At 45.2% G+C, this 27,994-nt stretch overlaps 2 protein-coding genes across 9 annotated transcripts in view; both read left to right on the forward strand.

The window, feature by feature from the left end:
* The window catches only part of RNF185 (ring finger protein 185), a 29,841-nt gene extending 18,798 nt beyond the window's left edge, over nucleotides 1-11,043 (forward strand). For all 7 annotated transcript variants that reach the window (XM_077309434.1, XM_077309429.1, XM_077309431.1 and 4 more), the window contains exons 4-7: nucleotides 952-1,064; nucleotides 2,827-2,881; nucleotides 6,888-7,005; nucleotides 8,324-11,043. In XM_077309434.1, coding sequence (XP_077165549.1) covers nucleotides 952-1,064; nucleotides 2,827-2,881; nucleotides 6,888-7,005; nucleotides 8,324-8,421 — 384 coding nt within the window. In that variant the 3' untranslated portion in view covers nucleotides 8,422-11,043. The remainder of the gene's footprint in view (nucleotides 1-951; nucleotides 1,065-2,826; nucleotides 2,882-6,887; nucleotides 7,006-8,323) is intronic.
* A 1,900-nt stretch (nucleotides 11,044-12,943) lies between these two features.
* Nucleotides 12,944-27,994, forward strand: part of LIMK2 (LIM domain kinase 2) — a 40,025-nt gene continuing 24,974 nt past the window's right edge. The window contains exons 1-2 of one of the 2 annotated variants that reach the window (XM_077307803.1): nucleotides 12,944-13,206; nucleotides 19,387-19,486. In XM_077307803.1, coding sequence (XP_077163918.1) covers nucleotides 13,155-13,206; nucleotides 19,387-19,486 — 152 coding nt within the window. In that variant the 5' untranslated portion in view covers nucleotides 12,944-13,154. Of the gene's footprint in view, nucleotides 13,207-19,386; nucleotides 19,487-26,160; nucleotides 26,495-27,994 lie in introns of those variants that run through there. The other variant, XM_077307804.1, reaches the window with a different exon arrangement.

Below are 27,994 nucleotides of genomic sequence, written 5' to 3' on the forward strand. Positions count from 1 at the left end.
TTGTGGGGAAAGGGAAGGGAAGTCGATTGGAAGCCACTTTGAGCCTCCTTCGGATAGAGAAAAGTAGTATATAAGAACCAACTCTTCTTATACTGAGCCAGGTCAATATGGTCTGTTGTGACTGGCAGCCGCTCTCCGAGGTCATAGTCTTTTGCATCACCTACAGCAGGGGTAGTCAGTCAACCTGTGTTCCTCCAGATGGCAGGGGCTCCTGAGAATTGTAGTCCATGGTCATTGGAGGGCCGCAGTTTGACAACCCCTGCGTCCAGTTGATCACGATTTATAATCTGAAGGCTAACTGAAGATCATATTCCTTTTATTTGTCTTAAGTCTCTCTATTTAGGACCGATTCTGAAGTTTGGGTCTGAAGACCAGAACCCACTGATTTGTCTTTTTGGTGGTCTATATTATCCATAAAACTCTCTTCTGACATTGCATTTTAAATGAGTCAACTTTCTTTCTTGGAGATAGATCCAGAAGGGTAGCCATATTAGTCTGCATGTAGCAGTAGAAAAGAGCAAAAGTCCAGTAGCACCTTAAAGAATAACAAAGTTTGTGACAGGCTGTGAGCTTCCAAGTGTCACTGCATACTTTTTTAGTTACTTCATATAGATTGAAGAGATTCAGAAATAAAATGCTTCCTAGCCTGAAATCTTTGCCAATTGAAAAACTTTCCATTTCTCCATAGTAGCCTCTTGTCTAGAATACAGATTGTGAACCAGAACAATCAAATATTGTAGCAGACCCATCAAAAGCTTTGCTGCAATCTACAAAACACAAGTTGATTTTCATCTCAAATTCTCTCATATGCTCCACTCCAATAATTGCTACAGTCTGATGCCCCCTTTTTTTTGGAATAGGAATGCAGGTTGAGCATTTCCAGTCTGTGAGCCATAGTTTTGTTTTACATATCTGTATTACTCAATATTGTTCTCCTTTTGTATCTTTCAGTGGTTAGAGACCAGGCCAAACAGACAAGTGTGTCCTGTATGTAAAGCAGGAATCAGCCGAGATAAAGTTATTCCACTTTACGGAAGGGGCAGTACTGGACAACAGGACCCCAGGTGAGGACCGTCAAAGTTATCACTCCTAGAAACATGGTTTCACTCACTTACAATGGAGCGCAGTGAATGGCATTTGCTGAAATAATTAAAACATGTGGAATGAGTTGTTTCAATGATGTATTTGTGACATCTTCAGATACCTTTACATATTTCTTGTTTATTTGAAAATCTTCCTGCTAGAATAAATTCTCATTACTATTTGTAGATTAATTACAAGGCACTCACCTGTCAGAACAGCTTCAGTGGAAATACAAGTGGTTTTACACAATGAAGTGTAAGCAATGGGAAAACCTTAATCTGGCACAAGAGATTTGGATGCTGTTATGTCTGCATGGCTTTGCTCTGCACTTAACTGCCTGTTAGGCCACTGGTTTTACGGTTGCATGCTAGGGAGGTCTGGAGCACCTGAGAAGCTCTTTGGGGGTTCCTTAATGAAGTGGCCAGAAATGGCAGGCAAGTTTCACTGATGGGCAGCTTGCTTGTCCACCAATGGTAAGCTTCCCTTGCAATACGTAGTCACAGGAATATGTTGGATGTGTTCTTGGACGTATTTTATGAATGAAGATGAGGACCGCCAATCCTGGCCATAGTAGGTATGAATTGAGTCCTAGGACATGCCCTAGAACACCCATTGCAAAATTCAGGCCTCCAGATGACTTGTGGAAAAGCTTTCCTAAAAGGAGGCAGTTAGAAAAGTCCTGAGTTACAACAGTGAATATTACTTGACCATCCTGGGTAGACTCTAAGTGGTTTAATGTGTTGATCTTTATGCTGGGAGACAGGAAGGAGCTGCTTCAGGCAAGATACTGAGTTTCACTATGGGTAGCAGGCTGAGAGTTGGATTAGAATCATGGAGTTGAAAGGCACCTCCAGGGTCATCTAGTCTAACACCCTGAACAATGCATGAAACTTAAAACTGTCTGCCCACCCACAGTGACCCTAATTACATGCCTAGATGATGCCCCCCAGCCTCCAAAAACCAGAATCCCTGGCCTGTCGGGCCTGGAGGAAATTCTCCTCCGGACTCCAAAGTAGTGATCAGCATTTCCCTGGGCATGCAAGAAAGGGCTGCAAGGGCCAAGCACTGACACAGCCCTTCCTGCCCATCCACTCACACTCTGCCTAAGTTTACAAATCAGCATTTCTGTCAGATGGCTATCTAATCTCTGCTTAAAAACTTCCAAAGAAGGCGAACTGATGAAGCCTGTTCCACTTAGGAACTGCTCTGTCAGTGGGACTTATGTATTCTGAGTACGCTGTCTGCTTTTGCCTATCTCCTGTTGGTTTCAATGGGGAAGGGTCTTGTGGATTATTCACCAGATTGCCAAAGGAAATGATGCCATTTAGATTGTTCTGCCTTAAAAAGTGACTTGTACTGCACTAGTGGTCAAGTGTTTCTAGCCAGCTACTTATGGATCCATCATTAACAAAGATCCCTAGATGAGCCTTTTCCTCCGCCTCAGGGTTGGTTTAAGCCTGTAGGTTGATCTGCAAGAGGTTAACTCAGGGATAGTCAAAATGCGGCCCTCCAGATGTCCATGCACATGGACATCTGGAGTGCATGGACATCTGGAGAGCCGCAGTTTGACTACCTCAGGGTTAACTCAAAGGGTGTTATGGGAGGGGAAAGCTAGTGAACGCCTTCCCATCACTTGAAGGTGAGATGACTGGAATGTTCTAGTTAAATGGCCAGGTAGCCCAGGTAGTAGCAAGTTCTAAATTAACTAATTCTTAACTCTGCTGAATTAATTATGTCTTACAGAGAAAAAACACCACCACGACCTCAAGGGCAGAGACCTGAACCAGAAAATAGAGGGGTGAGTAGTTATTTGTAGGCTCCTGGAGATAGCTTTCAATTTTTTTCAGAAATACACAACAAAAAAGCATTTTGTTGGTCGTTGTTATGAAGAAAAATCTGCAAGGAATCCTGTGGCATTTTAAAAAGCATTAAATATAAGATTGCTAGATGAGACTTAAGTGGTCCATCTTGTCTAGTGTCTGGCTTCATGCATTGGCCAACCAGTTCCTCTAGAGGGCCAACAACAGGGCATAGAGGCCAACACCCTTTCCCTCATTTTGCCTTTTGGCACTAGTATACAAAGGTTTACTTGCCTCTAAATGTGGGGGTTCCGTTTTGTCACCATGGCTAGTAGTCACTGATAGGCCTATCCTCCATCAAGCCATTGAATCCTCTTTTAAAACAGTCAGTGCCTATGACCATCACTACAACCTCTGTGCAGCAAGTTCCACATTTTACTGCCACATTTTAATCACTCCTTGATTTTAATCATATTTTGACAGTATCTTTTGTTGGCCAGACACAAAGCCCACTTGGTTAGGTGCATCTAGAGCAACATGAATTCTAGTGGTCGAAAGGGCAATTATGATTTATGGTAATCCTGTGAGGTTTACAAGGAAAGAGACAGATGGCTTGCCATTCCCTGTGTAGTGACCATTGTCTTTCTCCTTGATCTGACATCAAAATACTAACCAGCACTGACCCTGCTTGGCTTCCAACATCTGATGAAACTAGGCTAGCCTGCCCAGGTCCAGTCCACTAAAATATTTATTAAAATATTTATATTCCCCATTTTGACTAGTACAGTCCACAAAAGGGCTAATAAAGCTAGATTAATAATACTTAGATACAACAAAATAAAGCTTGGCAGAAATTGGCAAAAGTTGCCCTCTTGCTCAGTTGGTCCGGAGTTACGGGCTGGGATATCACCAGTATGCGGATGACACCCAGCTCTGTCTCCTGATGGGCGGACAGCCAGAAATCCCCCAAAACATTGATACCTTCATAAACCAGGGATACAAAGCCTTCTTTATCGATAATGAGCTATTTAAGTCAGAACCAATGTGCATACTTTCAACAACAAAAAGTCCAGCAAACTGGTCACACTGCACCATCAATTCCCTATTATAGCTCCCAGTGGATTTGGCCTCCTGACCATATGAAACAGCGGGTGAATGCTGTTCAAATGCAGTCACAGCTGAAAAGAAGTAACCTTTTCTAAACCTCTTCCAAGACTCAAAGCTGCTAACCAGAATAATCAAATGAATAATTAAAAACTGGTATAAAAATTTAAAAACCCACCTCCAACTAAATTTCTCCCATTGCTATTCTCTTCACAATAATCCAGTAGGAAAGATGTTATACTTCTGCCAGCATCTATAAAAAGCATTTTGAAAATGAGAAATCTCGTAATTTCTCCTAAAAGGTAACATTGAGCTTGTCACATAACTACAGGTGGAGCTATTCTAAGGGCTGAGGCAGCATGTGGCCTGGCCCTCTAATAAAGGTCAGGTGAGCAAACTGCAGTAGCAGAGAATAGGGACTCCTGGGTGTAGATAAGATGAATTACACCATACCAGGACAGGTAGCCCCAAATCAGAAAGAAAGTTACTCTTGCCACAGGATTGTGCTTTTCCTGCTGCAAACCAACATGGCTGGGAAATTTAAACCAAAGCACTAGACCAGCCTTTCTCAGCCCTTTTACCATGGAGAAACTCCTGAAACATTCCTCAGGCTTTAAGAAACTCCAGCGATGACACAATTATACAGAATATGGTTAGGTAGGATAACTGTGCATACGCCCACCCGGGGCCCCTCCCCTTTGCACCCTGTCCAGGTCCTCAGTGACCATTTTGGGAAGAGGGGGGTCTACATGGCCATATATGGTTATATCACCCAATAAATGTTTAACAAATTTTTCAAAAATTAAAATGAATTAGCTCCCACCCATTTGGGAAACACTTCCAGGGCCATTAAGAAACCCGGGGGTTTCATGAAACCTTGGTTGACAAAGCCTGCGTTAGACAATGGAATATTAGAACAGCTATCAATTCCTTCCATCCCTCCTGATCCTGAGACCTTTTCCTCTTCTCTTTCCCTGTGCTTCGGTTGATTCCCTTTAGTCCCATTAAAAATAACTTAAAACCTCTTTTTTTTCTGTCTCTCTTTACACACCAGAGAGATTGTATTGTACAAATGAAGTATACTATATGTACATCTGCCTATTTGACAAACATGCTTGTGGCAACAGTTTGGTTTCTGTGGGTGGAACTTCAGAATATAGGTTTCTAAAGTCTCTGGGCATGTGTTGGCATCTTGCCAATGTGTTGCTAGTGTACTAGAATGTATGCAAACATAAAACATGTAGGCACAGCAGTTAGGAATGGTAAACTCTGCATGGTTGGGAGGGCTGGTACCGCCTGCAGAATAATTTATTAAGGTACAGATGAAGTACATGCATGACCTGATGAAACAGTTGCATATTTCCATGTAAGTTGACTTGGAACCCCCAGAGGCTGCTGCCTGTCCTTATTGCTCCAGACAAACAGCTCTGCTGAGTGTGATTAAAGAGCATTTCTCTGTTGGATAGCTGAAAGCACTCAGCAGTTCATTCTCCCTGGAGAGTTGGTGGTTTATTAAATCAGTTGATGAACTTTTGAATAGCACATTTCGTGAAGGAGGGCCTTTTCCAAAGACTCAGAGAGACTGGTTGAGGCAGGACTTCCCTTCTCTGAAGCTATGCTGGTTCCATACTCTTCTCTCCTAATAGAACATGGTTTTCTACACATTTTAGTAATGGTTTCTGCCAAGTTATCTGAAACATATGTAGTGCTAATTGGCTTGTAATTGTACCAGGCCCAAATCAGGGATGTATACAGGAAAATGAGGGTTTAAATGGCTGCTGGCCAGTTGGTGGGCTACTTGGGCTGTTCAGTTTAAATGGCTAACAGGCTTCAGGGCTTCCTTCCCCTCCCCCTCTTTCCATAGGGTGGGAAGCAAGAAGAAGCTCCCAGTTTATGACAGGGCAGTTATGTTTCAGGTGCGGAATTCCAGGTGTGGAATTCTTACTCATGAGATTACAGCAGACCTTTGCAAGCCCTGTCTACACCCTCTCTTCCTCTTTCAACTTCTCCAGATCAGCTGCCTTGGTCTCAAGAGAATCAATTTGTTCCCCTGGAGCTAGGAGCTTGTTACGCTGAGCATTCCCCTACAACCTCTGCCTTTTGGGGAGATGATTGTATGCTCTTTAGTACATTGGCTAGATGCCCCCTCCCTGTTGGCTTTCTATCTCTTCCCTTCAAAATATAGCTATGCCTTTAAGGTTTAGAACCCTGAATCCTATCTAAAGTTTTATTTCATGGAAAGAGTGCCCTGGCTTCCTTGCCCTGTTTTTCAGCTCATACAGGTGTTCAACTTGGCCGTATATTCTCTTTCTCACTCTCTTCAGGGAGCTGAGATGGATCTGTCTTATAGCTTTATAATGAAAAGTTAACGCTTTCAAGATAGGTTGAATCTACTGTGCAGTTTTCAAGTTAATTCTTACAAGTCTGTCTTAGATCCAAGTTAATCTGCTACTAATTTGTTTAAACTGCTACAGCGGAATTGAGGGGTTGTTCAAGTTGCTACAAGAATTCTTTTTAGCCCAGATTTCCCATTGTCTGTTACTCTTGATATAGCTTGGTTTGGCACTTGGTTTACTACTTATCTTCTTGCACAGTTGTTCAGCTCACCCATCTCTACATTTTTACATCCTCTTTGGCAAAAGTACTATGATTTATTGCTGGGTATTACACATGCTTAATGGAGTATGATTGGAATGAGATAAGGCCACAGCAGTGAACTGTAGAGCCACAGTATTCAGCATTTTCTGTGAATGGGAAATGGAGGCTCACAGGAGTCTAATGATTATTCTTACATCTTTCTGGAGGCGGTATCATTGACTTGAAATAGGATCAAGTCTTGCATTGTCAGCGTGAGTGCATTAAACATTTATCTCCCCCCCCCCCGTTCTGTTTTCTTTCTAGGGTTTCCAGGGATTTGGATTTGGTGATGGAGGTTTCCAAATGTCGTTCGGAATTGGGGCATTTCCTTTTGGAATATTTGCTACAGCGTTCAACATAAATGACGGTCGGCCTCCCCCAGGTACAGAACATCTTAACATTTCAGAAGATCTGACAAGAGAAAAACACTTCATCCCCTCCTCCCAACTATGATTTCTGAGATAATTTCTTTGTCCAAAATAAGACAAGGAAGGAGTATCTCAAAAAAAAAAATGGTTTCGGTTCTGCTAACTTTGCCTCTTGTATCTTCTTGACTTAATATTTTGGAACCTTTGGAATGTAAAAGTGTGAACTGAGAACCAAACTTTCAGTTCACCTATGCTGTAACCTTCAGCTGTAGATTTGTCATTCATCTCCTGGTGGATTGATTTCAGTATTCCATCGTGGCCCCATCCTGAAGAATTCTGAGAACATTTTAGAGAGCTCTGCCTCCTTATGTATGTGACAGAATCTTTACTTGGGAAGATTTCCACGGCCTTTAACGTGTTGTTTATTGGGGATCCTATCATCTAGCAGCCTAAGGAAGAGCCACTTAAACTGGAGAAAGGCTTCAAACTTTGCTCAGTGGACTGATAGAATAAGAGTTGGATGCCCCTGAATAAGTTTTCTGAAATCTTCACTGTCTGATATTGGGGAGCAGCTGTGGCAGAGTGCTAGAATGCAGGTTTTCATGCAGATTCAGTACCTGGCACCTTCAGGTAAAGCATATTGGGTAGGAGATGCTGGGGGAAAACCTTTCTCTGCCTGATGTTCTGAAAGCTGCTTCTCGTCACACTAGATCAGGGGTAGTCAAACTGCGGCCCTACAGATGTCCATGGACTACAATTCCCATGAGCCCCTGACAGCATTCGCTGGCAGGGGCTCCTAGGAATTGTAGTCCATGGACATCTGGAGGGCCGCAGTTTGACTACCCCTGCACTAGATAGTACTGAGCAAGATAGACCTAAGGTCTTACACAATATATGGCATATATGTTTGCGTTCAAAGTATACTGCCAAATCCTCTGGGATTGTATCTCCTTGGATTCATTTTACTGTCTGTCATGTGGCTATTTCAAGTGAAAGATCTTTTAAAATTAAAATCTTTTTGACTGTTCACCTAGATCAAGGTTTGTTTGTTTTCTGAGTTTTGCTCAAAAGAATAGTGGGAGTGCTTACCTTTATCCAAAACATTTGATCTAATTTTTTTTAGATAGATGCTTTGCTTTTTTCCCCCTGATTACTCTGCCATCTTAACTGAAAGTCAGAATTTTTATCTCTTGAGGCATTAGGTGAGTCTTTGCTAATGAAAAAAAGTACGTCGATTGGTTCTATGCTTTTGCCTCTGATCCTGGGAAATCAGTTGCATTCAGGCTTTGCTAGAGATGAGAGGATAACGGCTGTTTCTTTCCAATTTTCCAGCTGCTCCAGGGACTCCCCAGTACGTGGATGAACAGTTCCTGTCCCGCCTTTTCCTGTTTGTGGCCCTGGTGATCATGTTCTGGCTTCTGATCGCTTAAATTTGCTCCGTGCTCTGTATTGTACAATGGTTGGAGGGGCTCTGAGCTAGTTACAGACTGCTGCCTCCCCTGGGCCAACTGTAAACCTCTTGGTATCTGGTTCCATAGATAATGGCGGGATCCCAGTAGCCATGGTGTTGCAGCATGAGGAAGGATTCTTGCTTATTGAACCAATGAAATTAAAGATCTGTTTGAAAGCATTCTCAGGTTCTACCATGTCTCACACAGACAGTACCTGGCTGCAACAGTGAACCCAGCTTTGAACTTCCATACTCCTGAGAAGAGAGTATTCTTTTAAATTTGTGTGCCAATCAACTAGAGCTGGTGCTGACCCAGCAGGGAGAGCGGGTGGCAGGCATTGCATGGAAACTTTTGCAGTGTATGCCATGGAAGGGAGAGACTAGTGCACTGGGACCCAGTTCCATGCATTCATCAAACCTCTCATCATAAATGGATTGGTGAACATCTGGCAGAAGATAGTATCACCTTAGAGATATTATATTCCTACTGTTACCATCCCTCTTGAAGATGACTTTAAAGCCAAGAGGATCAGAATTTTTTTCAACCATAAAACTGGAATACCTTCATTTTCTGGAGCCAGGTGGGACATATTCTCTCATCTCAGGGTTTGGGTGGAACTATTGAACACTAGAGGGGCCACTCAGTGGTTGTCACTCAGCAGATTTCCTTATCAGAAAAGCAGTGTTGTTTTTCTAAAGTTTATATAACGGTCTATCACTCTTTATTTGGGACTGGAGCAATTCTGGCTACTGTAGTTTATTATGCTTATTCCACCTTTCTGAGATGTATCCAGAGTTTTTTTTCCACATTTTGATGCAGTCAAGTTAGGAGAAGTGGAAGACAATCTTTTACCCCACCCTTCCCGGGCCTACCACTAAAATGATTATGTTTTGGTAGTACAAGATGCAGCATTGTTCTCTATCATTTGTGTATAGAAATTCCTAGCTGATGGCTCTTAGCACACAGGATTTCCAAACCGCCAAAGGTGTTCCTTTGAAGGTTAGACACAATCCAACAGGATGCTTTCCTGTGCATGTCCTGATGAAATGGAGGGGAAGGTTTTCTGCTGGATAGTGCATGAGAGAGGGCTGTATACAGAAGGATTTGGGGTGGGGGGGAAGAGGGAGAGTATATCAAGCTTTACAGACTTTTGCTGCTGAAACTTTGGATCTATGAGACCGAAACATATAAGGGATTCCTCAATTTGGTGACCTCTGACTTTCTTGTAAATAGAAGGATGTCTCTAAAGGAGTTAGTTTTTTAAATTCTGCATTGCTTTTGATTTTTCCTGTTTGCTTACAAGCAGAGACTAGTGGCAATTATTAAGGATTTCCATAACAAATTGTGATTATAACATTGGATGGAATAAATTACTGTGTGTATGTGGGGGGTGTTATTCTCAGGTTTAATGCTGTGCCTGGGAGGATGAGCTTGGAAATATTGGATGCATTTGGAAATATTATGGAAATATCATATCTCAGTCCACCCTTTCCCAAAATTATACAAAGGGAAGGGGGTTGAAATACCTCCCCTGCAGAAACCTTGAAAGCATGACCTGTAGAACTTCATCTGAGCATTAGATAATCCTTCGGGTATCCTCATGTGCAATATAAGCAGTTTGTATGACACTCTGAAGAGGTAGTCATGCTAGGAGCTTTCCCCTCCTTTTATATTAAAAAGTCTTCTACTATAACTCCCCCAAAAGGATGTTTTTCTAAACCTGAGATTCTTCCAAACTAAACTGCTATTGACAGTTGGCCTCACATATTCTGTATACCGCTGGGATTAATTTTCCTAGGGCAGACAACACCGCCACCTATTGTTAAGAAGGGAAAGTTAAGTTGTATTGCTGCGTCCCAAGGGGATTTCTGATATTTCCTTTCTCCTTTTACGGCTTGAGGGAATTGAACACGGTGGAAATTAAACTATTTCCAAAAGTAGTCTTGTAAAATGGTTTCACAAAGGTCATGATCAAAAATTTAAATATATTGTAAAAAAAAAAAGGAATGTAAAAGGTTCAGTTGTTGTGGATTTAAATGGTATTAAAGCAGGTATAAGTGGCTTGGGATTCAAATGTAGTGCTGCTATTTCTGCAGACAGGGATGTATAGATAAACTGAAGAGAGCCTGACCCTCACAGTGTGGTTGTGATGCTGGTCAGATCAGGCTATCATTGGTCTCCATATTTTATGTATAACCCAAGCATCATGTAGTCCCTTGAAAGGTTGACAGAGAAATAGTTCTGTAAGCTTTCATGGACTTGAACCCCTTTTTAGGCTGTTTCTGACAAACTGAGATCTAGGCCATGAAGGCGCTACTGGCACATTTAAAACAGCACCAAAGTCTGCTGTTCTCATCAAAGCAAGCCAACTGTTATGACATTTATCATGCTTTACTGGTGATTTGGATCAGTCTTTGAATTTATACTTTCTCTTGCTTTTTGCTTTTCTTTTTATTAGCCCTCTCTTGGTTTTCTTCCACCTCACTCCAAATCATGTATTCAGATTGCACATAGCCTCTGGCTGGCAAACGATGGCACCATTGTTATTCACTAATTTTCACTGTTGTGAAAGTAATTTAGAATAAAAACATTTTTACATTATCTCATGTGTAAGTGAAGTTTCTTCCCCAGATCTCTGGCCATTAGTGTGAATGCAGAGGATCTTTAGGCAGGCTGCAGCTGTGCATACTAAAAAGGGTAATATTTTGTGTCTGTATTACTAGTATATGCCTTGTATCTGCTCCTAGGGACCATCTATAAACTGATGATATGAATGACAACAGAGTGTTTGCCCCCCCCCCCCCAAAAAAAAAACACTTCCAAAAAGGGAATGTTACTCTCTACTCTTCCATCATGATTCTGGGCACACGTAACCATAGATGGTTGTGATTGAGTATGTTTGGAGCAAGGAAATATAAGTTCAAACCCATTCTTTCATGAAACTTCTTAGGTGACCTTGGACTAATTTTTTCTTCTCAAACTCACAGGGTTATCATGGGAATAAAATAGGGAGCAAAAATTTAAGTTATGTGGCTTAGTCTTTTGCAGCTACTATAGACAATCTTGTGGTGCCCTGAAGCATCAGCTTTTGATCACACTTTTATAGGTGTGATCTGAGGACAGGGATAAACCATCCTCTTTTGTTCATGATAGAACACTCACTGTATGGTAAGGCAGAACGTCATGGGGGCTTTCTATGTCTTCCAGAGCAGGGGTCCAGTTACCTCTGCCAGTGCAGAGGAGGTGGCATGGGTGATAGACAGGGTTGTTCCCAGATGTTCTCTTTCTCTGATCTGAGTTAATTCACTCCTTTGGTATACAACAGAGCATAAGAAAATGGCACCAGCATATAAAATGGCAAGAACACAGACAAAGAAAGTGTTGGGATTAACATGGTAGAATCCTGGAGCCTACTGGGTGATGGCCAAATGGGAAAATTCCTCATCTGACACCCTCACACAGATGTCCAGTGGAACGATTTCAGTGCATAAGAAAGCTGCTTCCTCCAGGTTGGCTGGCATAATGACCCCATAGATCTCAACAGATTGCTGCAATTTGACTGCAAGGGCAAAAGAGTCACATTGTTTGAGATACTCCCATTGAAAGTCATTTTGTGTTATGTCAGCGTCTGGACACGATTGCTTGAATGTTTAATTGTTGCAGTTAAAGGATACGCACAACACAGAGAGAACATTCTGACCTACTATGTGCCTGCTTGGCTCTTGCCCTTCTTGGTTTATTGTATCTGAAAAGGGATGTTGTAAATTCCTCACTGAGAGAGGGAATGGTCACAGTCACCTTTAAAGAGAGGGCTGACACCATTCCCGAAGAAGCCCTTCTTTGATCCTCTTGGTTACTGCAAATATCAGCTCATTATGTCATTTATGTTTGTAATAGATTCAAGTGGGTAGCCCTGTTGGTCTGAAGCAGCACAACAAAACAAAATCAGAGTCCAGTGGCACCTTTAAGACCAGAGAGCCCGCAAGAGAGCGCCAGGTTCTTTACTCGCTCGCCCACTACCTTCGGGAGGCATCGGAGGGGATGGCCCGCGCAGCCTCGTCTCCCTACCCGTTGCAGTTCCTACCAATATTAAATATGATTCAGCGTAACCGAGGACGTTGGTAAAACGCCCCCTGCATTCTGAGATAATTGCATATGGATCAGCTATATTATAAAGTCTTAATTGTTGATTTTACTAAGTGGGCATGAGAAAAGAAATATCAGTAATAGCGCCCCGCGGCAGCGCGAGCTTGCAAATGCCGCTCTGCCCGGCGGTGACCTCATCCCGCGGCTCCAGTTGCACGTGCATTCCCGAACTGTGCGGGTCTAGAGCGCTGTGATTGGCTCCTGGCAGGCTAAAGGGGCGGGTGCGGACCGCGAGGAAGAAAGAAAACCAGAGAGGGGGAGGCGGGTGGCATTGGTTCAAACTGGCGCTTGATTGGCTGGCGCCCTTGGGTGTGGAATCTTTCTCTACAGGCCGGGCAGCTGTGATTGGCCGATGGCGTCTGGGAGGGGGGGGAGAGGCCCTGATGGAGGAGCCCCCCTGAAGGTTCAGGTGCCGCGGCGCCGTCGTCGGTGCCTTGGGCTTGTGTGTGAGAGAGAGGGGAGGGGGAGGAGATGTGGCCTCCCTCGCGTTCCGTAGAGGCCGGGTGACGTCACCCCCGGGTAGGCTTTGCTGCGGCGCTGAAGAGAGATCTCAGCCCGGTCGGGCGATGGATGGAGGAGTGGCGGCTGCAGCAGCAGCAGCGGCGGGGCCAGCCGGGGGTAAGACGCGGCCGCTCGGGCTCTCCCCGTGGCGAAGCACTGGCCCTTCGCGGCCTGCCTCGGGTGCTGGGGCGCGGGATGCAGTGTTGGGTGCAGGGGCGGGGCTGGTGCGAGGGTGCCCGGCCAGGTGTCCCGCCGTCCGCAGACCCGGCGGAGCGCCGCTCCTATTGTTTCCTTCTCCGGCACACATTGCCTTTGGATGAGGGAAGGCTCCCTTTGCAAGATCGCTTGCCTGCGCCGCATCTAGAGCAAGGGTAGTCAACCTGTGGTCCTCCAGATGTCCATGGACTACAATTCCCATGGGCCCCTGCCAGCGTTCGCTGGCAGGGGCTCATGGGAATTGTAGTCCATGGACATCTGGAGGACCACAGGTTGACTACCCCTGCACTAGAGGGCTCTGAATCCCAGTGGAGAGGGAGAAAATGCCCGCCTCCCACTTTCCATGTCTCTGCTGAGCATCCTGTTTCCAGGGCACAGTTAGATGTGCCTGGGAGGGTGGTGGCTCCTTTGTCTCTAGCCTTTAGCCATGATGCTGCTAAACTTCCCTTCCCCGGGCACTAGTTTCTCATTCTCCGTGGTGCGCTTCCTTGACAGAAAACTGAACAGGGCTGAAGCTTGCACGGTAATCGTGCTGTCTAACTGGAAATGTACCTTTACTGGCGGTTCTGTAGAGGTTAGTTCAGGTGGATGTGTGCTCCGTAAGTGCTCAAACTGCTGCCTGTTTCTTATTGCTTTGCTTAGATGATAGGGCTGAGCCTTGTTAAATCGGGTGTTCTTGCTGAGCTTGGATTGCCAAAAGTTGCAAGCTTGGCTCTTGCCTCTTTCTGACTCTTCTTCTTGTGGGGTTTGTACCTATTGCATCAGTTTAGGGGTTAGTGATGGCCTTTTGCAGCAGAAAGAGGTCGAGTAAGCTGAAGAGCTTTATTGCATTAAACCGCTGTGATTTAATTGAGGCAGAGGGGGTAAAATGGTACAAATTTAAGCACTCATTGTAGGTCGTTGCGATGGGCTCAGAAATGCTTGATTTGGGTATATTTTATGGGGGAAAATTACAATTAGATAATTCAGGTATCTCTTGTGGCGCAGAATAATAAGGCAGCAGTCATGCAGTCTGAAAGCTCTGCCCATGAGGCTGGGAGTTTGATCCCAGCAGCCAGCTCAGGGTGGACTCAGGCTTTCCCTCTTCCGAGGTCGGTAAAATGAGTACCCAGCTTGCTGGGGGGTAAACGGTAATGACTGGGGAAGGGAATGGCAAACCACCCTGTATTGAGTCTGCTATGAAAATGCTAGAGGGCGTCACCCCAAGGGTCAGACATGACTCGGTGCTTGCACAGGGGAGACCTTTACCTTTAATTCAGGTATATTGTACCAGTGAGATATGCATTGAAGTCTGTCTAAATGATCTTGAATGCATCTCTTGCTCACTTACAGTTGACCTGTATACGAGTAAAGCTGCTGCAGTGTTTGAATGTTAAGCTTCTAAATCTAATACTGTAATCCTGCTTTATTCAAACTACTTGGAATTCTGCCACTGATTTCAGTAAGAGTTGGATTGCACTTTAAACTTCCTCCTTCTAGCTACAACTATCTGTGGAGAGCAGGCTGAGTTAATCTCATTTTAAAATCGACAAATGTTAGCCCTCCTCCCTTCTTGAATCTCCAAGCCACTGTAATTCTGTCCTGGGCGTGCATACCTGCTGTGACTCTTCCTTGTCAACCCGATCATGCAGGAATGTGTTTGTTGGCATGCCCGAAATGAACTCATAACATTTTCTTCTCCTTCCGAGCAGTGAGCATGTAGTTTTTCAGCTTGATGTGTTTCTTTTTTAGAATTTAAGATTATTTGTTAACTCGCCTGATATAGTATCGGTACCGACTGCTGTGATGAAATGGTGGTTTAGAGCAGGGGTAGTCAAACTGCGGCCCTCCAGATGTCCATGGACTACAATTCCCAGAAGCCCCTGCCAGCGAATGCTGGCAGGGGCTTCTGGGAATTGTAGTCCATGGACATCTGGAGGGCCGCAGTTTGACTACCCCTGGTTTAGAGCATTAAAAGACTGGTGTGCCTAAAAAAAACTTCAGTGATTCCCCCCCCCCCCAACTGTGGAGGTTGTCTAGGCTTTCTAGGCAGTGTATCAAGAGTTACAAGATGATGATTAATGGTGGACAAACTAAGTAAAACAAAGTTTGAATCCAGTGGCACTTTTAAGACCAACAAAGTTTTATTAAAGGTATAAGTTTTCATGTGCATGCATACTTTATCACCTTATACCTTGAATATATCCTTATTGAATCAGACTGGGTAAAAGGCATTCATGTTGTAGCTGTTCTCTGTATTGCAGAGTTTTAGGTTCTGTAGTAGGGTGACAGCTTCAATAGGCTTGGATTACTGACAGTGCATTCTACTAACTAATTGTTCAGGCCTCAACAGAGTTGCATCGTCTTCAGCCCACTGACTTTGGTGGACATGATTGTTGCTTTTAAGAATCTGAAAGGTTATCACTTGGAGGAGTGCAGGGAGCAGTTCCTGTTTGCGGCAGAGGATAGAATCTACAAGAAAGGCTTTAAACTGCATATAGTATGGTACCGGCTAGATATCAGGGGAATTTTTTTTCAGAATAGTTCAGCAGTGGAATCAGCTGCCTAAGGAGGTGGTGAGCTCCCCCTCAGTGGTAGTCTTCAAGCAGCAGCTGGACAGATACTTATCCTGGATCCTTAGGCCAGTGGTTCTCAATCTTCCTAATGCAGCGATCCTTTAATACAGTTCCTCATGTTGTGGTGACCCCTAACCATAAAATTATGCAAGCATTCCTTCACAGAAATTAAACTGAAACTGACCAACGGCGTGAAGATCCATTGTTCATGATTGTATATACATTGTTTTCTTTTTCCCCTGGGGTTTCTCAGTTCCGTTCTGACTCTTCTCAGAGGCACTGCTGGAGTGGCTGGCAGCCGAGCGCAAGCACCTGCAGGAGGAGCAGTGGCAGTGTGTGTCCCCCACCGCCGCCACCAAGCTGCTCACCCTGCCATGATCCCTGTGAAAGGGTTGTTTGACCCCCACAGTGCTTCCGACCTCCAGGTTGAGAACCACTGCTTTAGGTTGATCCTGCACTGAGCAGGGAGTTGGACTAGATTACCTGTATGTCCCCTTCAAATCTATGATTCTATGAGTTAGAAAGGTATAACTGTGTATAGGGTGACACTGTCAGAGTCCTCTCCGAAGGGCATGGTGTCCTCACCGTTTCACTTACTGTGGAACAGATTCTTCTATATGAAGGCGGGATGTTTACAAGCTGGTACTTAGGTGGTTTGTAGGTGATATCTAATGGGTGATACTAAACATTGATCCATCATGTAGATTAAAATTGTTCTGGCAAAACTCCTGTTGTGGGCTGTGTTGTTGGCCTCTTCAGTAGCGAGTAAGATCATGCTCTCCCCCCCCCTCCCGGCCAAGCTGAGACATTGGGCTGCTCCTCACATTCCCAAGGTTGAGTCTGTTTGGGACTATGGGGGGGGATTTTTTAGATCACTGCTGGAGTTTGTCTGTATTTCAGTGGCAGGCTAGAAATCAAAGAATAAATAATTAAAAACCCTTACAGGACCTGTGTTTTCTCAGTCCGAAACAGAGCCCTTGCTAACTTACCCAGCACAAAGCACCTGTATTGTAGGTTTGACCTCTTGGAATGCATGTAGATATTGTGTTGCTAAGTCCCAGGTATCAAATCTCACTGAGTATGTTGGAGCATTCAGGCCCTATCTGGACTCAGTTCAAAGGCTTCTTAAGGCTACATTTAAGAACATTGTGTGGGAGTACTATCCAAAGCATAATGTAGATTTGCAGGACTGTTTTTATTCCAGCAAGTTGTAGATTTTTAGCAGACATGCCTGAAAAACAGCTTTTTCAAGAGCTTGTTCCCGGAGCAGGAGTACATCCTATGTATGTCCCTTATGACAGGGGTAGTTAACCTGTGGTCCTCCAGATGTTCATGGACTACAATTCCCATGAGCCCCTGCCAGCAAATGCTGGCAGGAGCTCATGGGAATTATAGTCCATGAACATCTGGAGGACCACAGGTTGACTACCCCTCCCTTATGAGACTTACGATAGCCCAGCTGTCTTGTAGAAATTATAGCTGGGAGGTGGGGACAGATGCTCTGGATAACTTGCCTACTCCTCCTTAGGGATTCTTGGGATGTATAGCCATGGGGAATGTTTGGTCTCTCCTTGGGTACTCCCTTGCCTTTGTAGTCTTCTCTTTGACTCAGGGAACCATGTACATAACCTAGAACGATAAGTCATGGCAGAGTAATTTCCCTGAGGGTGGGAATCTTGAAACGTTTTGTTGAATGAGGAGATAAGGCCTCCTACTAATGTGAAGATTGAAGATAAGGAGAAGATTATTTTGGCTGTCTTTTTGTAGGTATTTGCATCCAAATATCTTTAAGACAGTGCAGAAGTTCTTGGTTCAAAGCCATAACTAAATGATGACAGGAGCTGTTTTCAATGGAAAAAAACAATGTATTGTTAGCACAGATGCCTGCTTATCTTTCTGCAAAGAGTTACCAGGGCTACCTGCCCCTTCCTGAGAGTTCAAAACCTCCTTTTGACCCACATGGCTGTCAATCTATGCAGGTCCTGTGATGTCATAAGTGAGCATTCCCGGTTGGAGGAAGGGAATGTGGGAAAGACTTGTGAACCTTAGCTCTGCAGGGGTCCAACCCTCAATATAGATGCCTTAGAATGCTTTTTCTGTCCAGTATCTGGTCCTTCCGCTCATGAGCTCAGGACAGTAGATATTTTGCCCCATCTATACAACAAACCTGTGAAATTGGCTGTCCTTAGAAAATGACTAGCCCAAGATATATCCATGGCTGAGCTGGAAGCTGAACCCTTAGTTGGACACTCTGATCTCCATACCATGCTGGCTCTGGCCGCATTAATCTATCTGTCTAATGTGGATTTGTCTTGCATGCTGGCCCTCTGTGCCTTTGAGAGCTTTTATTGGACTTTACATAAATTTGGGGGTGAGCAGTGAAGTTTGACCTCGCCTTGTGCCAGAGCAGCTTGGACATAATCAACTGTTTGGACATAATCAACTGTTCCAGAGTTCCACTGAGCCAAGGCAGCTGTAGGTGAGGCATGCTTTCTGCCTAGTACAATATTTAAGCCTAATGTTTTGGGAAAGGGCAAGGTTTAATTGCAACAAATATATACATGTTAAATGACAGCAGCAAGAGTGTAAGTAGCCATCTTGAACTACCTTTTTCAGGTAAGAAAAGTATGACTTCTTAGACCCATAGGTTCAGCAGTTAATCTCTTGGCATGGAAGCAGAGCGTCAAAACGGAAATTTCTTTGGAAACCTTAATGCCCTGACCTCGTCTTTCGGAAGTGTGTTCCTCCACAATCTTGTGTACTTCCATCTGTAAAATTGGTGGAGCCTTTATTACTGGAAAGAAAGTTAAACAAATATCCAGTATTGATGGGAAGGCTGCCAGTCAGAAGTCCTTTTTCTGCAAAAATAAATTAACAAAAAAAAAACAACCCAACCCTCTTTGTTTAATTTGCCTCTCTTCTGGGAAATCTGGCTAGTGACAGCAGTGTAATCCGTTCAGCACTGAGTCAGCACTGTGGGGCAAATGCCAGCTTAGCTTTCCCCCGCTGCTTCTGTGTTAAGACCTAGAAAGTGCTGAACACCCTTGCCCTGGTGTTCCAGTGCTATGATGGAGGGTGGCCAAGAGGGACTGCTTGATGTGCACAATAGAAGGCCAAACACCATGAGACTTTGCTGAGCTTAGGGGTGGAATTTCACTTAATGAGCACCTATGCTTGACTGGCCTTGGTAGTTGGCCAGAACTGAGGCTTGCTGAAATATGGTGTTGGTGACCTTTTGACCCCAGTCAGGGGAAGGAGACAGTCCTGTCCCTTGAGATTATTTGAATTTCCCATTTGGAACGCATTCTGGCAACTGTAGAAGCCTGGCTTGGCTGCTCGGACGAATCCCAGGCCTTCTTTCATGCTTTGAGTGAGAGATAATGGTGGTGAATATTAGTGAATGAACCGATCGATGCTGCAGCTGTAATCACAGGATGCGGGGGAGACTTCAGTTGCCAACAGAAGGGAGCCCTTGCGCTGTTCTGAGGCCTGTGCCGAAGTGACAGATCTTTGCCCTTGTGTGCAGTGGAAGAGGACTGGAGATGCCTGGGATGTGGAGACAGCATTGCCACTGGTCAGAGACTCTACAGGACTGTCAATGAAGCTTGGCACATCACCTGCTTCCGGTGAGTAACATAAGTGCAGTTTTCTTGCTGTGTGTATGTATTGTTGATAAGACCACATTACGGGCCTTGGTGATAAGGAGGGGCGGGTGGTTAGTGGTCACCTGACAGTATCTTTGGGTTTTGGTGATATGTGTTTGATAACAGTGAGCTGGAGGCTAATGTGGTGGTGGTCGTTGTGTTCTTTGTTCTTATCCTTGTCATCCTGGAATCCACCAGTTTTGCATAAGACTATTCCCTAAAGGAGCAGGTATGCAGGTTGGTGCTTTTAGGCCTGTGTCAACAGTTGGAGTCTTGGATCTTCTTTGGTATATACAATTCCTTTAGCCAGCTTCATTTGTTTCACTTTTGGCCACTTTTCTTTGAGAAGCACAGGTTGATCACAGCCTATCACCTCTAGATTAGATAACATGGGGTTACCGTTGAAGAATCCTGATGCTTCGGTTGCTTCAGAAAGCAGCCAAGTCTCACTCCCCGTTCCATGGATGAGGGATCAACTCCCTCTAAAAGCAGACTCACTGCTGCCCAGTTTCAGGGTAAGAACTCTACCCTTCTCTGCGCAGGGCCTTATATACTCTATGTTGGGTTCTTTAATAGTGGTTGGTATCTGTCTTCCCTCCATTTTACTCTAGTTCAGTCCTAAAGGTTGCAAGCTTCCCAGGAAATGTAGAATTATTGCAAAATTTACCCAAGGGCGCCGGCCTGCATAAAAACTTTCGTTCTACTCCTTGAGTGACTAAAATCTCTTCCAGGAAAGTATTTCAATTATTTTAAAAGTTTTGAGTGCTCCTTACAATTTCCTACTTGTCAATTGGGGGGGAGGGAGCAAGCCCCCCCATGTCTTCTCTCCCGCCATCATGAAGTCTTCACATCTGTAGTCTGGGTGGACTTAGCACCTTCAAGGCTCTAGCAGCCGCATTGTTCCTGCCATACTGTTTTAGGAAGATGGAAAAAAGTCTCAAATTCCACCTCTCGTTGAGTTCACCAGGACTGCATGATTGTGAGATGGTAGCCTGAAGTTCTGTATGTGCTGATGTAGACGACAGCCCGACCTGGAAGTGCCAGCCAAAAAAAATCACTGAATGCTTGTGTCCAGGAAGGTGCACCCTGCAGTTAAGAACCTCCACCTGTATCCTGTGCTTCCCTTCTGGTCCTAAGTGCTGAACGCAGGACAGTATATAGTCTGTGTCATTAACCGTGGTGCTAAAAGGTGCAATAGGGAAATGTTCCCTTGCCCCGCCCTGCTTTCTGCTAGCTGGAGAGGGCCTAGTGCTGATTCCTTTGTTCCCTCTTCCATTGCTGGCTTTGTTGCTAGCTTCGAATGTTCCTGTGCCAGACCTTTAAGAGGCTGCTGCTGGTAGAAAGACTTTTGGCAACTGGTAACTGTGAGTTCTGGCAACTCTTGCGGAGGCGGTGTGGAGGCTTCCTGTGGATTTTGCTGGCTTCTTGGCCTGGCATGTAATTGCTCTAATACACGATTGGCCCCTTTCCTAGGTCTGCAGAATGGCTTGCTCACCAAGCACACTTTTCGCAGCTATAGTTGGTCCTGCCCAAGCCCTCTCTTTCTATTATGACGTTTGGGCTGAGATTTTTCTTGCGTTTTCTGGCTTCTGCGTTTAGCTGGCTAGAGAAAGAGTAAAAAAAAAAAAAAAAGTTAAAATGCTATTTTTAAAAAATCCTAATTAATATATTTGCTCTACCGTTAATATTGGAAGCCTCTGTGAAAGTTCTTTTTTGACTAGAAGGTGGGCTGAGCATTCCCTAAACAAGCTCCAGCTGTATCATACTGGGTGACCTTCTTGAAAGTGCTGCCTAAAGGATCACAGAATGGCAGGGCAGGAAAGAAGCAGTTATGGAAGTTTGCGGTTACTTTATTAGCCCTTAAAAATGTAGAGAAATAGGATTCCCAGGTTGTGGTCATGCAGCAGGAGGAAGTCCAACTTAAATTTCTGTTGAATAGATGCAGGCAGGTGAGTGGTTGTAAACAAGAAAAAGCACTTCAGCAGCTCTAGCCCAATCCCAGTAATTGGGACAGCAACAGATGCACTCTGTGAGAGGAGTGTCTTGCTGAGAAAAGGGCGGTTCCCCACAACAGATGTGCAGCGTGGAAAGAAGATGTGCAGACCGTGCACATCAAATCTCTTGGGGCTTTGTGGCTTTAATGGTCTTTAGAGCAGAGATGTGGAATCCGGTCATCAAGTCTTCCCAAGGGAATTAGTTCCCAACAGACATTCTGAAATGTTGTTTTCTGCTGTAGGGAATCTGAAGCAGACAAGCAGCTGCCTTCCAAGTAAGAGAATGTTTTAAAACTTCTGCCCAGATTCGTAATGGAAGTGTTCTGGACAGGGGTTCTTGTGGCATTTACAAGACTGCTTACTCCTTTGCCAACGCAAATTAGCCCAAAGAGAGATCAGCTCCCCTGGGGTTTATTTAGAGGTTCTGTTTGTGCAGAACTGCTACAGATTTTTTGCGTGTGAGGTTAACAAGCAGTCCTGAAACCTTAATGAAACCTCAGAGACGAAGCACTGAGGATGGTGAAGGTAACCTGGACACAATACCTTGGAGTCTTCTCTGAAGCCGGAAAATGTAATTGCTTGGAAGTGGTCCGATAACATGTTAAGTTCTATATGAAGCAGAATAAATAGCTTTTCTTGCATTAGCTTTATAAGAACGGCTGTGCTTGTTAATGGGTAATGGGCAATCCGGATTATATCCTTCAGTTTCTGCAGTGCAAGAAAGCAGATCTTTAGTGCCTCCTTCCCAGAATTTACTGTAGAAGAAAAGAGATTTCCTGTGAAAAGGGCATTTCTTGAATCTGTACCTCGGATTTCAGCCAGAGCATACCAAATAAGATTCATTTGCAGTAGTTTGTCGGGCTGCCATGTATTTTTCATGCTTAGCTCTTCTGCAGCAGATTTCTCTTGCAAGCAAAACATTGGTCTTAACCTGAAGGTTTCTTCACTTCAGTGGAATGAAGTCATTGAAGGCTGGTTAGGTCACACCTCTGCTCACTCAGGTAGGGCTATTCAAATTTATTGGGTGGTTTTACTGGGAGAATGAGGCCTGGCCTCTCCAGTTTTGGATAGCCCCTTTGCTCAGGTAGTTAGGCTCGTGGCTAGCTCCTTCGCTCCAGAGAAGAACATGGAGGTTGCATCTGGCTTGGCAGCACCGAAAAAGCGGAGGAAGGAAGATTCTGAGTCCCTGCCAGCAGCTCCAGTCAACTCAGGCTGGCTGGGCCATGTCCAGCTGGGGCCTCTACATCTCCGGCACCCACTTTGCCTGCAGCAGAACTGGTTTTTCATCTCAGCACCTCTCTCGATATGATGGCTGGAGCTGCAGTCACAGCAGCTCCCACTCCAATAGCCTCTGGGCCAGTTGGCCCCCGCAGCATGTCTTACTTTCCAGGATGTCCTCCTATGCCTCCGCAACTCCCTGCGGCCTCGCATCCATTCCATACCTAACGCATAACTGCATCTAAGGCAGCGGTCCCCAACCATTTCCAGGTTGAGGACCACTTCCGGGGGTGGGAGAGAGCCGGCGGCCTGGCAAGCTTCTCACTGCAGGAGGGGGGGGGAGAGGCAGGCGCATCCGCCAGTATGCCGACGGACGCAAAAGCGCATGCGCGGCAGCTCTGCACATGCACATTTGCGTCCACCGGCATGCTGGCAGCTGCGCCTGCCTCCCCCCCACAGTGAGAAGCTCGCCAGGCCGTGAGCAAAGCAGCCGCCAAAGTGGCCGCTTCGCTCGCGGCCTGGCTAGCTTCTTGCTGTGAGGGAGGGAGAGGCAGGCATGGCCGCCGCCGGCCCAGTACCGAGGCCTTTGCGACCTGGCAACGGGCCGCGGACCGGGGGTTGGGAACCACTGATCTAAGGTAAAGTCCTCAAAGATGCAAGCTTGAGATTATGTGATGGTGATGGGGTTTCTGTCTCCGACAGCAGCACTGAAGAAACGGTCTTCCTTCTCCTGCCAGTGATGTGAAGCAAATCTTTTGCCAGTTCTCTTCTCTCCCTCCCCCCCTTCATGGTATGGAACTAATAATCCAGAAGAGTCTGGGATGTGAGCACTCTTCCTAAGCAGCAGTGCAGAAGACTTGAAAAAGTGCATTCCTAGACGCAGACTCATCACACTGCTGCTGTTTCCAGTGCAGCTGGATAAATTGTCAGAAGGAATTGCACCCTTTCCCTGAAACCAATGGGCTGCATCAGGGTTTATTACTGCTCTCTCCTGGCTTTGCATTTTACAGCCAGTCTGTAAAAGCCCGGCTAAGTGGAGCACCCTGGCTGTTGCAGGAGGCTCTCCCGCCCCATGTCTGTCCTCCCCCACCATGTGGGAGAGGTGCAGAGAAGTAAGAACAACTTGTCATCACTTTCAGATTTTCAGGGAAAGGGAAAAATGTCTTTATCGAGAGGAAAGTTAGGCAGAAAGTTTAACGTCTGCCCTTGATTGGAAAAACTGGCTTCAGCGGAAACCCAAGGTCACTTAAACATGCTGAGAAATATAGGCCTGCATGCACCACAGGCCCCAGACCTTGAGTCCCTTGGTGTCCTCATGGTAGTGAGGGGTGAATAGCAGCAACTGGCAGATATTTAAAACAAATGAAAACCATGCCATCTCTTTTGTAAACATTTATCTCCCAGTATTGAAATGTAAGAGGCGGTCATTGACAGAGGAGACACATGGCGGAAACTTTCCTATAGAATCGCCAAGGGTCGAACATGACTGAATGGATGACATCATCATCGTCATCATTGAAATATGTCATGAGAATTGAAGATATGGGTTATGTTGTGTGTGAGGGAGGGAGAGTTGTTCAAATGCATCAGAGGCAGATCTATGCCCCTGCTCCACACATGTATACTTCAAAAACAAGTTCTGCTGTTGTTCTACAGTTTCTATAAAGCTATAACAATCTGTGCCACATGCTTCTGCTTTCCTCATAACCCTAAATATGGAAACGTCCACATAAAGGTTTGCCTTGAGACCTACCAAAATAACAGTGTACAAGCCCCCCAAAACTCTTCATCAGACTACTTTTGGTTTTTATCCATGCAGCCTGATGAAGTGTTCTGGAGAACTCAAAAACTTGCTTGTTCTGTGTCATTTTGGTTGTTCTTAATAAAAAGCAATTCATTAGGAGCTGGCTGGACCAGAGCAGCTACCTGTAACGTCTATTTTTCCTTAAATGGAAGCCTTGCAGCACACCTCTGGAAACAGACCTTCATTGCCTCTACACATGCCCTGCTGAAGCAGCTGCTTCACCTTGCCCTACTGGTGCTTAGTGGTATAGGCAGATGCAGTTCTGGTCCACTAGACAGCCCTTCTCAACAAGACCTGTTCAAAAGATTGGGAACTGGGTGCGAGCCATTCTCATGGTAGTGAATTTAAGACCAACAAAGATTTATTCAAGGCGTGAACTTTCGAGTGCAGACTTTGTCAGACTATGAACTGGCCAGTTCATAGTCCGACGAAGAGTGCTTGCACTCGAAAACTCACGCCTTGAATAAATCTTTGTTGGTCTTAAAGGTGCTGCTGGACTCTGATTTTATTGTGTTACTTCGGACCAACACGGCCACCCATTTGAATCTATCCTTATGGTAGTGAAGTTTTTGCACAAAAGCTTCCTTCCAGCTTATATTCCGGTGTTAATTAGTGGTGGAAAAGATTGCAGTCCAGGAAATTTAATGAGAGAAGCACGCCCAAGAGGTCTTCCTCATAAATGCTGTACTGAAATCTGTAGATGAGAGTAGAATTATTGAAGAAGCTGCCAGACTTCCTTGCTCAGCCTGCTGGATGGGTTAATACAGGGGTAGTCAAACTGCGGCCCTCCAGATGTCCATGGACTACAATTCCCAGGAGCCCCTGCCAGCGAATGCTGGCAGGGGCTCCTGGGAATTGTAGTCCATGGACATCTGGAGGGCTGCAGTTTGACTACCCCTGGGTTAATAGCTTGTGCTACCCCAGACAGCAGATCCTTTGCCATCAGAACAGTTCTTATGCCTGAAGTTTTAAGTTCAGGACTTGTGCCAATGACGTTTCCAGACTCTGCAAACGGACCCGGGAATGGCAGTCCTCCATTCAGACTCCTGACTGGGAAGTTATTTATTGCCAGGTGTTCTACTTCAGGTGAGAACTTGACCTCTCCCTTTATTTTTAAGAGCAGATGTTGTCACCTCTTGAGCATGTTGCCCAGGGTGACGTGCAAAAGTTAAAAACACAGCCAGCCACACACATACCCTGCTGCTGCTGGTGGATGTCAAACTGAGCTGGCAGGGAGGCAGTGCTATACAACAAGCTAGGAATTGTCTTTTTTTACTTGTGGCCAGCGGAGTGGGGATGGGGGAGAGCTTGCAAACAGAAGCTGTAGACAACAGTGCTCCCTGGTGGATGTGTCCCCAGCTGGGTCATAGTTGTCTGGATTATCAAGCACTCTTGACGTGATTCTGTACCCCCAGTTTATTTTCTTTTTTAAAAAAGAGTCTTGTGCCTTCTGCTGTTTTATTAGGCTTTTATACCTCCCTTTCCATCCTCCCTTTCCATACGGTTCATTGTCTGCAGGTTCCATCCTTTGCATATCTGTTCTCCTCCCCAATCTATTTCAACTACAATCTCTCCCCTCCCTTCTGAAAAGAACTCCTCCTCTCCCTCCACCCTTGGGGTGGAACCAGAGGAGGAAGAAGAAACTTGACAGCAGCTGGTCTTGAGTCCTCTTCTCAGCCTCCGCTTGAAGGTGTGATGGTCCTCCCACGAAGTTCATGCTCACGAGAGGAGCCCAAGAGCAGCAGTGTGCAGCCACCTGAGCTGGGGAGAGTCTCAAGATCCGCACACGGCTTGGGATCTGGCAATCCTACGCTTGACTTGTTTTGAGGCAGCTGAATCGGAGGGAGGTGAAGCGAGCCCTGGCTGTTGTCATGTCAGCCAAAGCAGTCAGACAGGTTTGCCATTGAGCCACTGCCCGGAGATGGGAAGCTACTTGTCTGCCCCAGCTTACTGCATTCCTAAGGAACCTTTTTGGTAAGAGATGCATGGCCTCTGGGCCTCTGTGTGCTGTGGCATCTTCAGGGTAAATGCTGGAGGAAGGGGAGAGGGGGAACAGGTTTTGCGTGCAAAATGCGCGAGGCCAATATTGCTAGACCTTTGGAGTTCTGCTGAAGCATGGGAGGACAGCCTCAAATCCATCTGGAGATGGGATTTGTAAGGTCTTCCCAAGTCAGGCCACAATTGCATTTACCTCCCACAGGAGTGTGTGCTGGGTTTTGTATCAAGGCAATTTTTCTTCCCAGTTCCCCTCTAAGAAAGTATTTTAACTAGGTTGGCAAGTCCTGGTTTGAGGAATTCCTGGAGATTTGGTGTATGGAGGCTGGGAAGGGTTTTTTGGGGGAGAGACTTGAGTGCGATATAATGCCATAGGATTCACTTTGCATTTTATCCGGGGAAACTGATTTTTGTCACCTGGAGATCGTTTGTAATTTCTGGAGATCTGTTGTAATTCAGCCACCACTTGGAGGCTGGCCACTGTAATTTATCCCATATGAGGACAAAGGGATGGATTTGTAGAGGAGAGACCCGGATTCAGACTCTATTTATGCCCGCATGAGCTCCTTGAAGGACCAGAATGTAGTAAATCAGAGGTGCTTGTATGAGATATTGTTAAGGTTATTAGTAAAGAGGAGGTAGCATTTGCTACACATGGATATTTCTGAGTGCTTTGTGCAAAAAACACCTGTTAAGTAACTTAAAGACCACAGCAAAGGTGATTGTTGTCAGAAGAAGGAATTCACACCCTTTCAGATGAACTCCTATTCCTTTACCCAGTTTGAAACTGAGAATAACTAAATCTTAATTCGTATATGCTACAGAATTTGTGACAAAACAGGTCTCAGTAAAATTAGTGGCATACAGCAGTGCTGAGGGATGGGGGCTCCAACCTATTGAATTCATGTGCAAAGTGCTTTTGCCATCTGTTTGCTTTCACACCTGAGTGAGAGCCCTGTAGCTTGGCTGAGGGATTTGGCCAGTGATACCTAGTGAGTGTGGCTGCTGTGCGGTTTGGACTCAAGTTCACATCTGCCATCAACTGGACCCAGATGTGTGTGCAGTAATATACAGATTGGTGAACTGTACAGTAGAGGTTGGATATCTGACTTATTCCACACGTCCCCTATTGTAGATGAGCATTTTTGAGGCACGTGTGTATAAACATACCTGATTGTGCTCTGCTCCAGATGTATTTGGCTTGCCCTAGCATCTCCGTCCATGTACTTTATACTGTAGAGGCTGGCAGGTGAAAAGCAGAGCACTTGTTTGCTAGAATTTTTCCCCCCTACTAGGAAGCAAAAGGCATTTTGGAACTAAATACAATCCTTTCAAAATTGATTTTCAGGTGTAAAGCCCATTTTGCACAATTAAAGTCATGCAGCATTAAAGTAGAGGGGTGGTTAGTACGTGTTTATGCCCTAGTCCTCTGTCATAATGTATGGTCAAGTAGAACAAGGCTTGCTCAAGATGAGAAGT

This window comes from Paroedura picta, chromosome 13 (assembly GCF_049243985.1).
Source record: "Paroedura picta isolate Pp20150507F chromosome 13, Ppicta_v3.0, whole genome shotgun sequence".
NCBI classification, from domain to species: Eukaryota; Metazoa; Chordata; class Lepidosauria; order Squamata; family Gekkonidae; genus Paroedura; species Paroedura picta.